Genomic DNA, 13,869 nt, shown 5'->3' with positions numbered 1-13,869 from the left:
CGACTCCTTCTGCTTCAAAATCGTACATATCGTAGAAGTACTACGATCGTACTGCCTCACCAAGTCGACAACACGCACACCTCGCTCATGTTTTTCGACGATTGCGTGTTTTATATCCAAGCACATCATCCTCTTCTTCTTCTCAGTATTGCCCTTGGCACTCAATTTCTTAGGACCCATGGTTAAAACTAAGAAATTTTCCAAAATAACCAAAATGCGAAAACAAAGCAGCAGCTATATACGGCAGAGATGCTTGCACGGCAAGATAACCACGTGACCTGAACGCACCTGGTGGCGGGTGGCGTAAGCTCCAAAATAACCAAAATGCGAAAACAAAGCAGCAGCGATATACGGCAGAGATGCTTGCACGGCAAGATAACCACGTGACCGGAACCCACCTGGTGGCGGGTGGCGTAAGCTCGTAACTCAGATCTCGGCTCGCATCACAAAGCAATAAACCGCTCCGAGCGACGGCTCGTATCTCGGAAAACTCGTAAGTTGGTGCACTCGTAAGTCAAGGTTTCACTGTATATATATATATATATATATATATATATATATATATATATATATATATATATATATATATATATTTCCGATGATGGTACCATCAGTTTCGTACAATATAACTCACTGTGCCCCAAGTGAGTGAAACAAGAACATTCCCAATGTCTCTTTCCCGGCTTCAAGCCAAAGTTGTTTCCGGCTTCAAGCCAAAGTCGATCCTCTCCAGTGATCGTCCGTACGATGTCATATCGAGACCAGAATCCCGTTGGGTTGACAGTTACACTGCCAAAGATGGGCGAAGGTGTCCTCGAGAAGCGACGGGGAAATCACACCTTCAGATATGGACGTTTGCGTGGAAGCGGCTAGGGTGCCGGCTTTAGGATCCTACGATCCTAGGTTCGAATCCCGGTCGATCGCTGAATTAACGCCAGGGGGGTTGACTCAGCCTGTCATCCTTCCGAGGTCGGCAAATTGAGAACCAGTTCACTGGTAATTCCCTGTTTGTCGTAAAAGGTGACAAAAAGGGTTGGCGGCAGGAAGGGCATCCGGCCGTAAAACATTGCTTCAAAAAGGGGACCAAAAAACAACAACAACCATGGTTCCCGAAAAAGGCCAACCCCTGCTTTGCGGGGAAAAATGGCCTATAAAGGTGGTTAGATATGGACGTTTGACGGCTCTCAATCGGCGAACCGCAAATTTCCACTCAAAAGCCACGTTACACACACACATCCAGATTAACGTCTAGATGCGGTGAAAATGGTTAAAGTGAGGTGAAAAACCTGGAGCGATGCGAAAATCAGCGCGAGTCAAAATGGCCGACGGCCCGTTCTTGAGGCATAACGGCACGACGACGATTCTCCTCGGAATCAACCGCAAAACCTGACACGCAGGATGATCTGTCACAGCGATACCAACTCTGTCGCAGGAATCCCTTTCCCAGGGAATCAAAAGTTCGCTAGTGACTCCCGTTCGTCAACGTTCGCTCCAGACCTCGAAGCAACTAGGCTTCTTCTCCGACTCACTCGCTCCGCCTTCTCTTCCTCCTCTTCCTCTTCGTCCGGTTCCGGTTTCATTCAAAACATTGACTTTTTTACCTTTTGAAAATAGTAACCTCTATTTCCCTTAAACGACAACAATAATAGTACATGGAATCAAAAATGTTTACAGTGGATGAAAACCACAACGGAAGTGACGAATCCGTAACACAAGGTTCAGACGTACATGGCGGCGGCCATCTTGGATTTTGACGTGGCGACCCAATTTTCAATAGGGTTCTTCCTTATGCCAAGATACACCCACACACCAGATTAGAAGTTGGGATTTCGCTTATTTTTCAAGATATTTAGCTCACAAGGTTAAGACATATATATGGTGGCGGCCATCTTGGATTTTGACGTGGCGACCCAATTTTCAATAGCGTTCTTCCTTATGCCTAGATACACCCACACACCAGATTAGAAGTTGGTACTTCGCTTATTTTTCAAGATATTTCGCTCACAAGGTTCAGACATATATATGGTGGCGGCCATCTTGGATTTTGATGTGGGTTGCACCCACACACCAAATTCGAATGCGGTCCTTCGCTTACGCACGCACGCACACCCGCACGGACGGACACACGGACAGAGGGGAAAACCATAGTCCCCCTTTCGCTCCGCGGTGCGACGGGGGAGAATAAATAAATAAATCAAAGGTCTCTCTGATGGTATATACACACAAGTGTGCCACATCCAAAAGCACAATTAATCGGAGAGACTTTATATGCATTTTACTTGTGGATGCAAATAGTGTTACCACGAGCATTTTTGAGTTACTGATTTACTTGCACATCATTACCTCCGCCACCAAAGGTCTGTTTGTCTGTCTGTCTGTCCGTTTGTGAATAAAATATCTCAAAAAGTTGTGGACGGATTCGGACGAAATTTGGCAGAGATGTTGTGTATGTGACAAGGAGGAAATGAATAGATTTTGGTGAAGATCCGGGTTCGGATCCGGCTAGTATAATTTTTTAAGTGATTCTTCAGCATTGGGAGATAGGGCCAAAAACGATTGATACACAACACAACAACAGGCATTTTCAGGCCATTTTCCCTGCAAGAGCGGGGGTTAGCCTTGCGGTCACCATGACAATCTTTTCGATTTTGCCCTATTTTCTGCATCTCCCCTTGTTAACCCCCTTGCCCGCATTTCTTTTTCGACCATCTTTAGCCAAGTCTTTCTCGGTCTTCCCCGTCCTCTACTTCCTTCTGCATTCATTTCCATCACTCTTCTCAACCAGTCACTTTCATCCTTCCTCAACACATGACCAAACCATCTCAAACTGTTTCTCTTCACAGCATCCATCACAGGCTCGATTCCCATCATCTTTCGCAATTCATCATTTGTCTTCCTCTCTCTCTCAACGATACTTATTCGGAAAATAAGAAATGTTCGGTAGGAAAATGTTCGGCGAACGCTTGGATTCGGAAGAGGGTCAGAGAGCAGTATTCAGGATTGCAAAGCAGATAGCGAAAGAGAGGTGTGATGTGATGGGGGTGAGTTGCTTGAAGGATGAAGTGGGACAAATCGTTGTCGACCCAGATGGAATTAAAGGAAGATGGAAAAGATATTTGGAAATGCTGTTGAATACAGAGAATGAATGGGATGGCAACATAGAGAGTAACCCAGTTTTAGGACCGGCAGAGAAGATAACTGAGAAGGAAGTTGAGGAAGCGATAAAAGCAATGAAGGGTAGAAAAGCGGGAGGACCGACGGGAGTTGTGGAAGATATGTTGAAGGCAGCAGGAAGTTGGGGTGTGAAGAGAATGACAGAGATCTGTAATCTGGTGGTGAAAGAAGGCCGCATTCCAGTGGTTTGGGAACTGAGTACCCTCGCCCCTCTATACAAGGGGAAAGGTGACCCTCTGGAGTGTGGCTCGTACCGAGCGATAAAGTTATTGGAGCATGGAATGAAGGTATTGGAAAGGGTGTTGGAGAGGAGGATAAGGAAGAAAGTGAAGATCGACGAAATGCAGTTTGGATTCATGCCAGGAAGAGGAACGACAGACGCGCTTTTCATTGTTAGGCAGTTGCAGGAGAAGTACATGTAGAAGAGAAAGAAGTTGTTTCTTGGGTTTGTTGATCTGGAGAAAGCATTCGATAGGGTACCACGCAAAGTATTGACATGGGCATTGAGGAAGTTAGGAGTGGAGGAATGGTTGATCAGAGTAGTGATGGCAATGTACAAAAGAGCGCGCACAGCTGTAAGGACGAAGGACGGGAACAGTGGTGAGTTTGAGGTGAAGGTGGGAGTGCATCAGGGGTCGGTACTAAGTCCACTACTATTTGTAGCTGTGATGGATGTGCTGGCTCAGAACGTAAAGGAGGGTTTACCGTGGGAGTTGTTGTATGCAGATGATCTGGTGTTGATTGCGGAAAGTATGGATGGACTGAAGGAAAAGATGGACATGTGGAAGGAATGTATGGAAACAAAAGGTCTGAAGGTGAATATCAGAAAGACGAAGGTGATGGCAAGTGGTAAAGCATGTGGTGAGGTGGAAAGAACTGGGAAGTGGCCCTGTGCTGTGTGTAGGAAGGGTGTCGGAGTGAACTCCATTCAATGTACAATGTGCGCTGAGTGGGTTCATCAAAAATGTAGTGGTCTGAGAGGGTCATTAACCAGTGTGGCAGCTACATTCAAGTGTAAGGTGTGCACAGAGGGAGCTGCAGATGGAAGAGATGTTGAGTTGGATCTTGGAGACGGCGTGAAGCTGGAAGGTGTGAAAACATTTTGCTACCTCGGAGACATGCTGAATGGAGAAGGTGGATCAGACTCGGCAACGGTTGCTCGAGTGAGATGTGCATGGAAGAAGTTTCGGGAACTGAGTGGCGTGCTGATGATGAGGGGTGTGTCGTTGAAGCTGAAGGGAAAGGTGTATGCTGCATGTGTGAGAAGTGTTATGATTTATGGGAGCGAGACATGGGTAATGAACGTAGAGCAGCAACGAAGGTTGGAAAGGGTGGAAATGCGAATGGTTCGACGGATGTGCGGAGTATCGTTGAGAGAGAGGAAGACAAATGATGAATTGCGAAAGATGATGGGAATAGAGCCTGTGATTGATGCTGTGAAGAGGAACAGGTTGAGATGGTTTGGTCATGTGTTGAGGAAGGATGAAAGTGACTGGTTGAGAAGAGTGATGGAAATGAACGTGTAGAAGGAAGCAGAGGACGGGGAAGACCGAGAAAGACTTGGCTAAAGATGGTGGAAGAAGAAATGCGGGCAAGGGGGTTAACAAGGAGAGATGCAAAAAATAGGGCAAAATGGAGAAGATTGTCATTGGGACCGCAAGGCTCACCCCCGCTCTAGCAGGGAAAATGGCCTTTAAAATGCATGTTGTGTTGTTGTTGTCTCTCAACGATACTCCACACATCCACCGAACCATTCGCATTTCCACCCTTTCCAGCCTTCGTTGCTGCTCTACGTTCATTACCCATGTCTCGCTCCCATAAATCATAACACTTCTCACACATACATACACCTTTCCCTTCAGCTTCAACGACACTCCCCTCCTCGTCAGCACGCCACTCAGTTCCAAAAACTTCTTCCATGCACATCTCACTCGAGCAACCGTTACCGAGTCTGATCCACCTTCTCCATTCAGCATGTCTCCGAGGTAACAAAATGTTTTCACACCTTCCAGCTTCACGCCGTCTCCAAGATCCAACTCAACATTTCCTCCATCTGCAGCTCCCTCTGTGCACACCTTACACTTGAATGTAGCTGCCACACTGGTTAATGATCCTCTCAAACCACTACATTTCTGATGAACCCACTCAGCGCACATAGTAGATTGAATGTAATTCATTCCGACACCCTTCCTGCACACAGCAGACGGCCACTTCCCAGTTCTTTCCACCTCACCACATGCTTTACCACTTGCCATTACCTTCGTCTTTCCGATATTCACCTTCAGACCTTTTGTCTCCATATATTCCTTCCACTTGTTCATCTTCTCCTTCAGTCCATCCATACTTTCTGCAATCAACACCAGATCATCTGCACACAACAACTCCCACGGTAAACCTTTCTTTACGTTCCGAGCCAGCACCTCCATCACAGCTACAAATAGTAGTGGACTTAGTACCGACCCCTGATGCACTCCCACCTTCACCTCAAACTCACCACTGTTCCCGTCCTTCGTCCTTACAGCTGTGCGCGCTCTTTTGTACATTGCCATCACTACTCTGATCAACCATTCCTCCACTCCTAACTTCCTCAATGCCCAACTACTTCACGTGGAACCCTATCGAATGCTTTCTCCATTGTGAACAGATTCTTTTTTTTCTTCTTTTTTTTGGTTGTACACAGAATCGAGGCTTGTGAAAGAGCTAACATTTATCACACAGAAAAAAAAAAAATCAAACAGACACACATAGTATATAATAAGGGGAGCGGTAGACAAGAAAAATATGAGCAAAGCTCTGTTCAAGCCACCCTTGATGTTTACTTTAAGAAAATTGACCAGCACCAGCTCCATCCTCTCCAGCACCAGGTCCATCCTCTCCAACACCAGGCCCATCATCTCGGAGAGATATATCAAGGTATGATCGTTTCAAGGTTTGCAAGACATCAATTGGAACGAGAGTAAGTGTTAACCTTTAATCATTATCTTTTCTTTTCTTTTCTATCTAAACAGTTGAAGAAATGTTTCTTTCATGTTTTTTTACCTATAGATGTTTTAGGTAAAATATATACTATACTAGTGGGGTCACCCGTGGGAATCCCACGGGTATGGATGTGTGTGACATTTGGACATCTTGTTTAGATGCTGCACATTAAATTTTACAAAATGGTTACTGGCATTTCATCAGATCCAGAAATGGTGTAATGAACACAATTTATTTATTTCACATAATATGTGACCCCTCACTCCTCTCCACCCTCACGCCTCTCCAATGCCACTCCTCCTCACACTCCTCACCAATACCTCCTCGCACTCCTCTCCAATACCTCCTCTCCAATACCACCTCGAACTCCTCTCCAATACCTCCTCGCACTCCTCTCCAATACATCCTCGCACTCCTCTCCAATACCTCCTCGCACTCCTCTCCAATACCTCCTCGCACTCCTCTCCAATACATCCTCGCACTCCTCTCCAATACCTCCTCGCACCCCTCTCCAATACCTCCTCGCACCCCTCTCCAATACCTCCTCGCACTCCTCTCCAATACCTCCTCGCACTCCTCTCCAATACCTCCTCGCACTCCTCTCCAACCCCTCACACTCCTCTCCAACCCCTCACACTCCTCTCCAACCCCTCACACTCCTCTCCAACCCCTCACACTCCTCTCCAACCCCTCACACTCCTCTCCAACCCCTCACACTCCTCACTCCAACCCCTCACACTCCTCTCCAATACCTCACACTCCTCTCCAATACCTCACACTCTCCAATACCTCACACTCTCCAATACCTCACACTCCTCTCCAATACCTCACACTCCTCTCCAATACCTCACACTCCTCTCCAATACCTCTCATTCCTCTCCAATACCTCACACTCCTCTCCAATACCTCACACTCCTCTCCAATCCCTCACACTCCTCTCCAATCCCTCACACTCCTCTCCAATCCCTCACACTCCTCTCCAATCCCTCACACTCCTCTCCAATCCCTCACACTCCTCTCCAATCCCTCACACTCCTCTCCAATCCCTCACACTCCTCTCCAATCCCTCACACTCCCCTCCAATCGCCCCTCACACTCCTCTCCAATCGCCCCTCACACTCCCCTCCAATCGCCCCTCACACTCCCCTCCAATCGCCCCTCACACTCCCCTCCAATCACCCCTCACACTCCCCTCCAATCGCCCCTCACACTCCCCTCCAATCGCCACTCACTCTCCTCTCCAATCGCTCCTCACTCGCCTCTCCAATCGCTCCTCACTCTCCTCTTCAATTGCTCCTCACTCCCCTCCAATCGCCCTCACACTCCCCTCCAATCGCCACTCACTCTCCTCTCCAATCGCTCCTCACTCGCCTCTCCAGTCGCTCCTCACTCGCCTCTCCAATCGCGCCTCACTCGCCTCTCCAATCGCGCCTCACTCGCCTCTCCAATCAGCTTTTCCAGTCTCGTTTCTCTCGTTTTTCTCCCGTCTCGTTCGTTTTCTTGCTGCATCGTGTTCAAGTTTGCATTGACGTTCGTCGACGGACTCGTTCGCCTGTCTCATTCGTTTTCTTGCTGCATCCTGTTCAAGTCTGCATTCTTCATCGATCGTCTTTCATTTTGTAAAATAATGGAAGTTTCCACGCAACGCATGAATTGGCATGATCCTCAAGAGGAAGTGTCTCATAATCATCAAATGACAAATGGCAAGTAAATTACATTGTGAAAATTAAAGATTTCAAATAAACCTATTTAAAGTGTATGCGCACATAACTTTAAAAAAAAAAAAACAAGAAATATCTCTCGGTAATTTCCTGAAACATTTTACTTCCGGATAATAATGTTGAATGAAATAAGAACGAAGAAATATCTGTCGGCAATTTCCCGTCTGTGGCGATACGTGAACGAAGCTATGCTCCTCTCTCCACATTGTGACAACGTATAAATTAAATATTTAACCGTGACGATTGTCATCAAATGGAAATATATCTCGCCATTGTCCCGTCTGTTATTTTAGGCGGTGTATGACCGACCATGCCGCGATTTTTAAATAATATATCTCGGCAATTTCCCGTGTGTGCGTGAATGTTCTCAATTATTTCTGACACCAAGTCTAAAACCATCGATAAAAATTAAATCAGATGGTGAATGCGGGATAAAATCGTGAGGGTGACTCAATGAATGGGCTTTTGTTACAGGCCTTTGAGAAATCATTTCGTTCTATAAACGGAAATTTTCATGGGATTCTCTTCCCGTTTTTTTTTTCAACCGACGATTCGCTATGTTAGCGACTGTTAAAAATGAAATGATATATCGAATTTGAGTTGAAATAAACCTGTGTGAGAGAGAAAGATAGCACGGGCCTAACTAAACAGGCCTCAAAGCTATTGGAGTTAATAAAATGGTGGATATTTGTTGACATGAAGCCTCTCCAAGAATGGGTGGAGCGACTCTGCAAACGGACTAAGTCACACCCCGGACAGACAGACAGACAATCACCGTAGCCTATTATAATATAGATACTAAGACAAACATTTGACTAGTTGACACGAGATGTGAACCGTACGTAACTGTTCCGACTTACATACAAATTCGACTTACAGACAGACTTAAAAACGGAACTCGTTCGTAACCCGGGGACTGCCTGTATTTCACAAAGACGGCACCTTGAAATCAGCGAGTACCACAGTGGATTGAAGGAAAAACAAATACATTTTGAAGCATCCTGCAGAAAGAAAATAGTGCAGTGCGATCAAGCATGATTGATTTATCTAAAATGCACATCACATGCCTGCGACAATGACACAACACTGTTGTCCTCATTGATGGCTTCATCAACCACCAGGCGGTTGGGTCGCTGCTTTTGCTTCAAAATTGCAGTCTGGATATCACTGCAAGAGCAAAAGGGAGAAAAGGGATCATTGGTTCAGATTCCACCAACAATAACCACACGTGCAAGAGCACCAACAATATGTCCGATACACGGCACGGGCAATGTCTGAGAAACGTCCGGGACACGGCGCGGGAAACGTCCGGGACACGGCGCGGGAAACGTCCGGGACACGGCGCGGGAAACGTCCGGGACACGGCGCGGGAAACGTCCGGGACACGGCGCGGGAAACGTCCGGGACACGGCGCGGGCAACGTCCGGGACACGGCGCGGGCAACGTCCGGGACACGGCGCGGGCAACGTCCGGGACACGGCGCGGGCAACGTCCGGGACACGGCGCGGGAAACGTCCGGGACACGGCGCGGGCAACGTCCGGGAAACGTCCGGGACACGGCGCGGGCAACGTCCGGGACACGGCACGGGCAACGTCCGGGACACGGCGCGGGCAACGTCCGGGACACGGCGCGGGCAACGTCCGGGACACGGCGCGGGCAACCTCCGGGACACGGCGCGGGAAACGTCCGGGACACGGCGCGGGAAACGTCCGGGACACGGCGCGGGAAACGTCCGGGACACGGCGCGGGCAACGTCCGGGACACGGCGCGGGAAACGTCCGGGACACGGCGCGGGCAACGTCCGGGACACGGCGCGGGAAACATCCGGGACACGGCGCGGGAAACGTCCGGGACACGGCGCGGGCAACGTCCGGGACACGGCGCGGGCAACGTCCGGGACACGGCGCGGGCAACGTCCGGGACACGGCGCGGGCAACGTCCGGGACACGGCGCGGGCAACGTCCGGGACACGGCGCGGGCAACGTCCGGGACACGGCGCGGGCAACGTCCGGGACACGGCGCGGGCAACGTCCGGGACACGGCGCGGGCAACGTCCGGGACACGGCGCGGGGCACGTCGAGGCCACGGCGGTGACACGTGGACACGGCGCTGACACGTGGAGTACACGGCGGACACGTGGAGGACACGGCGCTGACACGTGGAGGACACGGCGCTGACATATGGAGGACACGGCTCGGGGCACGGCGGGGACACGGCGGGGACACGGCGGGGGCACGGCGGGGGCACGTCGCAGCGCCAGCGCAACGTCTGAAAAACACGCTCTGCCCCCGAAAACATTGTTGGCCCGGGTACTTTGCGCATTCGGCAGAACCAACACTCAGTGACTACCAACTGCCGGCACAATCCGAGCCAATGAAAAATGAGGACTTTCTCAAAAAGCTGTATTGTAATCACGATGGCAGTTGCTATTTCAGCATTCCTGTAATGGTTTTGGTCGCGACGGCAACACGAGGCCACGGAACCACTCCGACCTTCATCTGTTGCTTTGTCATCTCAACCACGCCGAAAGTGCGGCCTCAGCTAGCGGCTACCACCGAGATTTCATGCACATTTCTGATAAACGGAATGACAATGCCGCCAAGCTGGCGCAACGTTGTCCGCAAAACTTACTCTGCCGCCGAAGCCATCGTCGGGCCGGGTACTTGGTGTGTTCGGCAGAATCGACGTCAGTGACTCATCAACTACAGGCCGGCACAGACACAATGGCGATTTGCCGGCTGTGACGTCACATTTAGTCAACCAATTATTGAAAGACTTGGAGCAAGGAGCGTGATGACGTCGGTGCCAAGACGATTGACGTCACTTATTTCGTTAAACGCAGGACTGTACAGTTTTATCGTAATGGTGGGATTTTTTAATTCGCCATTATTAAAGTATAATTTAAATGATACACAACGCTTCGGCTAGTTGAGCAAACAAAAAATAAAATCAATGACGTTACAGAGCGTTCTGATGTAATCACGTAATTTCAATGAATCAAAGCTAAAACAAAATAATTTTTCGTTTGTGCTTGAGCGTTCATTCGTATTTATCAAAAGAAAGCATTCTCGTGAACATTCTCTTGAAAAGTGATAACGTGAAGAACCTAAATAGATATTATAACTCCTCCTCACAAGGAAGTGGGAAGAGCGAATTGACTTCCTTTTAAATTAACTGATAAGAGGACAAGCAATTTCTTCTTCTCCTTCGATTTCCTTCTTCGATGTTCTTCTTCAACTTCCACTTCTTTCGAATTCACACAAGGCTGTCGCCTTTGGGGAAGCATCCTTTGCTGTGCTTCTGATGCAATTCCCTCTATAGGTTATGTAGTAGGATTTTTTTCATTTCTTCAGGGTGCCGGCGATAACTCGCCTACTCTTTGCGAAGGATACAATCGGCTTTTTAACGCACACCAACTAATGCTGGCAGATGGGACGCCCAGTTTAACGTCTATCCGAGGAATGGCGCGCACACACTGATGAATCCTCGTGCCTCCATCCTAGTGTCCTAGTGCCTCCGAAACACAGTTTTTTTTGTTTTTTTGGGGGGGGGGTTTTGTATACTGAATCGAGGCTCGTGAAAGAGCTAACATTTACTTCACAAACAAATCAACCAGACAAATAAAATATATGAAAAGAGGGAGCGGAAGACAAGATGGGGAGAGAAGGGGAAGCACACAAACATAACATTTGAGAGCAGGGAGATGTGTGGAAGGGAGAGGGCTTGGGGGGAGGAGGCGTGGGAAGGCGGGGGGGGGGGGGTGGGAGAAGTATAAAACACAAGGACACCAAGGACTTCCAGGACAGAAGTTGATATTTCAAAAAAGTGGATTTGGGGTAAAATTAGCGGGGGTAGAAAAGATCAAGGTTTTGGATGGGGGAAGATAAGAGATGGTGGTGAACAGCTGTTTTAAAGACCTGGAGGGTGGAGTGGGATTGAAGAGAGTGAGGGAGTTTGTTCCAGAGGCGGGAGAAAAGAGGAATGAAGGAGTGAAGGTGAGCAGAGAGTCTTGATTTTGGCAGTTTAACCATAAGAGAGTTGCAGGCAGATCTTGTGCGACCTGTAGGAATATTTGGGGGACAGAGCCCAGAGAGAGCTGGGGGGGCAAGGCCAGAGAGGAGTCGGTAGAAGACGGAAAGACCACCAACCTGCCTGCGGTGAGTGAGTGAAAGGCCCTTGGAGTTAGCTTCATTGCAGGAGATTCCAATGATTCTGAACGCTTTGGTTTCAACAGCGTGAAGACGAGCTAGGTGTGAGGCAGGAGCACCGGCCCAGAGGGTAGAGCAGTATTTCATTGAGCTGCGGATGAAAGCATTGTATGTGATGAGGAGCTCAGGTGTGCCAAGGAAGGACTTCGCACGACGGAGGATGCCCAGTCGGCGACTGGCTTTGGAGGCCAGATTTGAAATGTGGTTTTTCCAGGAAAGATCATGGCAGATAGTGAGACCCAAAAGCTTGAGTGACAGAACTTCTTGGAGAGGATTATTCAGAAAGTGGATGGGAGGGTTGTCCAGTCGGTCTTTTCGGAGAGACTTAGTAAGAGTGTGAGATTTGTCAGGATTGAAAGACATGTTCCACTTGTTTGCCCAGTCTGTGATTTTGTCCAGGTCTGCAGAGAGTGAGGAGGCTGCAGACTGCCGATCTGAGGGATGAGGAATGGAGCGACAGAGAGTAGAGTCATCAGCAAAGAGATAGAGAGGATTTTCAAGAGAGTCAGAGAGATCATTGATGAAGACCAGAAAAAGCACAGGGCCCAGAACACTGCCTTGGGGAACTCCAGCCTGAACAGGAAGAGGAGATGAGAGAAACCCATTCAGGGCCACACGTTGACTACGACTAGAGAGGAAGTCCGCCAGCCATGCGTGGAGATTTCCATGGATACCAAAGGAGGAGAGATTGGTGAGCAGAGCGGGGTGCCAGACCGTATCGAAGGCACGTGATATGTCAAGGGACAGTTACATCAAGTGATATGTCAGTGATATGTGATATGTCAGTGATATGTGATAGGACAGTGATGTGTCCAGTTAACCGTTCATATAGGTAGCTGGGTCTGGATAGGCGCCCGCGGAACTACGTAACTTCCGGTTAGTGCACCCTTCGCGACAACAGTCGCGTAATTGGATACGTTGAAAACAAACCACAAAAGGGCACGTGTTACAGCCGGAAATTATGGAAACGGTGTAGGTTATTTGATCATAACTCGCTTAATTATTTTCTGATCTTTAAAATTTTAACTTTCCGACAAGCTCGAAGTAATTCTCTTTCTAACAATATAAAGTTTTATGAAAAATAATACGAAATGTTTGTATAGCCGCCCGTGGAACTACGTAACTTCCGGTTGGATACGTTGAAAACAAACCACAAAAGGGCACGTGTTACAGCTTACTTCCGGTAGTCTCGCCCTTACCTATAAGTTGCTCTTTCTCTTTCTCTCTCTCACACACAGCGATGCTTCCAATCTCCTCTTCAATTATCCTACCCTTCCTCTCACCCATGGTACACTGAATCCAGTTCTCTAAAAACAACTTCCCTACCCTTCCTGTAAGCCGTAAGGCAAATCTCACTGAAGGCAATCTCGGTGCTTCACAAAAAGTCTACAAGTGTGTCCACTCTCAGGCGAGCCAGAAAACAACATCTGTCCAACCTCAAGAATGACCTTTCAAACTTGTCTCCTTCCTCTAAACACCTGGTGGCATCTTGTTAAGTCTATCTCTGAAGTATGCTGCACCTCCATCTCTTCACTCTCTTCAAATGACACCACCACCGACTACGCTCATGAAAAGGCTGAATACCTCAATTCTGTGTTTGCTTCCCAATCTTTTGTCCCCAACCCCTTGCTTTCTGTACCCAGCAACTGCACCTGGGCTCTGTGTCTTTTTCACCTGAAAAGGTGGGGAAGGTTATTTCAACCCTCGACTCTGACCCTGCAACGGGACTGGACGGCATCAACTCACGTGTCCTAAAATCCTGCTCTGCTGTTCTTTCCCAACCTCT

General features: G+C 48.4%; 1 protein-coding gene across 1 annotated transcript in view; it reads right to left on the bottom strand.

The window, feature by feature from the left end:
- VCP (valosin containing protein) overlaps window positions 1-10,653 on the bottom strand; it is a 99,066-nt gene extending 88,413 nt beyond the window's left edge. The window contains exons 1-2 of the mRNA XM_068107770.2: window positions 10,507-10,653; window positions 8,942-9,041 (exon numbers count right to left, since the gene is read on the bottom strand). Coding sequence (XP_067963871.1) covers window positions 8,942-9,041; window positions 10,507-10,523 — 117 coding nt within the window. The 5' untranslated portion in view covers window positions 10,524-10,653. The remainder of the gene's footprint in view (window positions 1-8,941; window positions 9,042-10,506) is intronic.
- Between the last annotated feature and the right edge of the window lie 3,216 nt (window positions 10,654-13,869).

The sequence above is a fragment of the Myxine glutinosa genome, chromosome 2 (assembly GCF_964187855.1).
Source record: "Myxine glutinosa chromosome 2, kmMyxGlut1.1, whole genome shotgun sequence".
NCBI classification, from domain to species: Eukaryota; Metazoa; Chordata; class Myxini; order Myxiniformes; family Myxinidae; genus Myxine; species Myxine glutinosa.
This window is presented reverse-complemented; position numbering and strand designations above follow the sequence as displayed.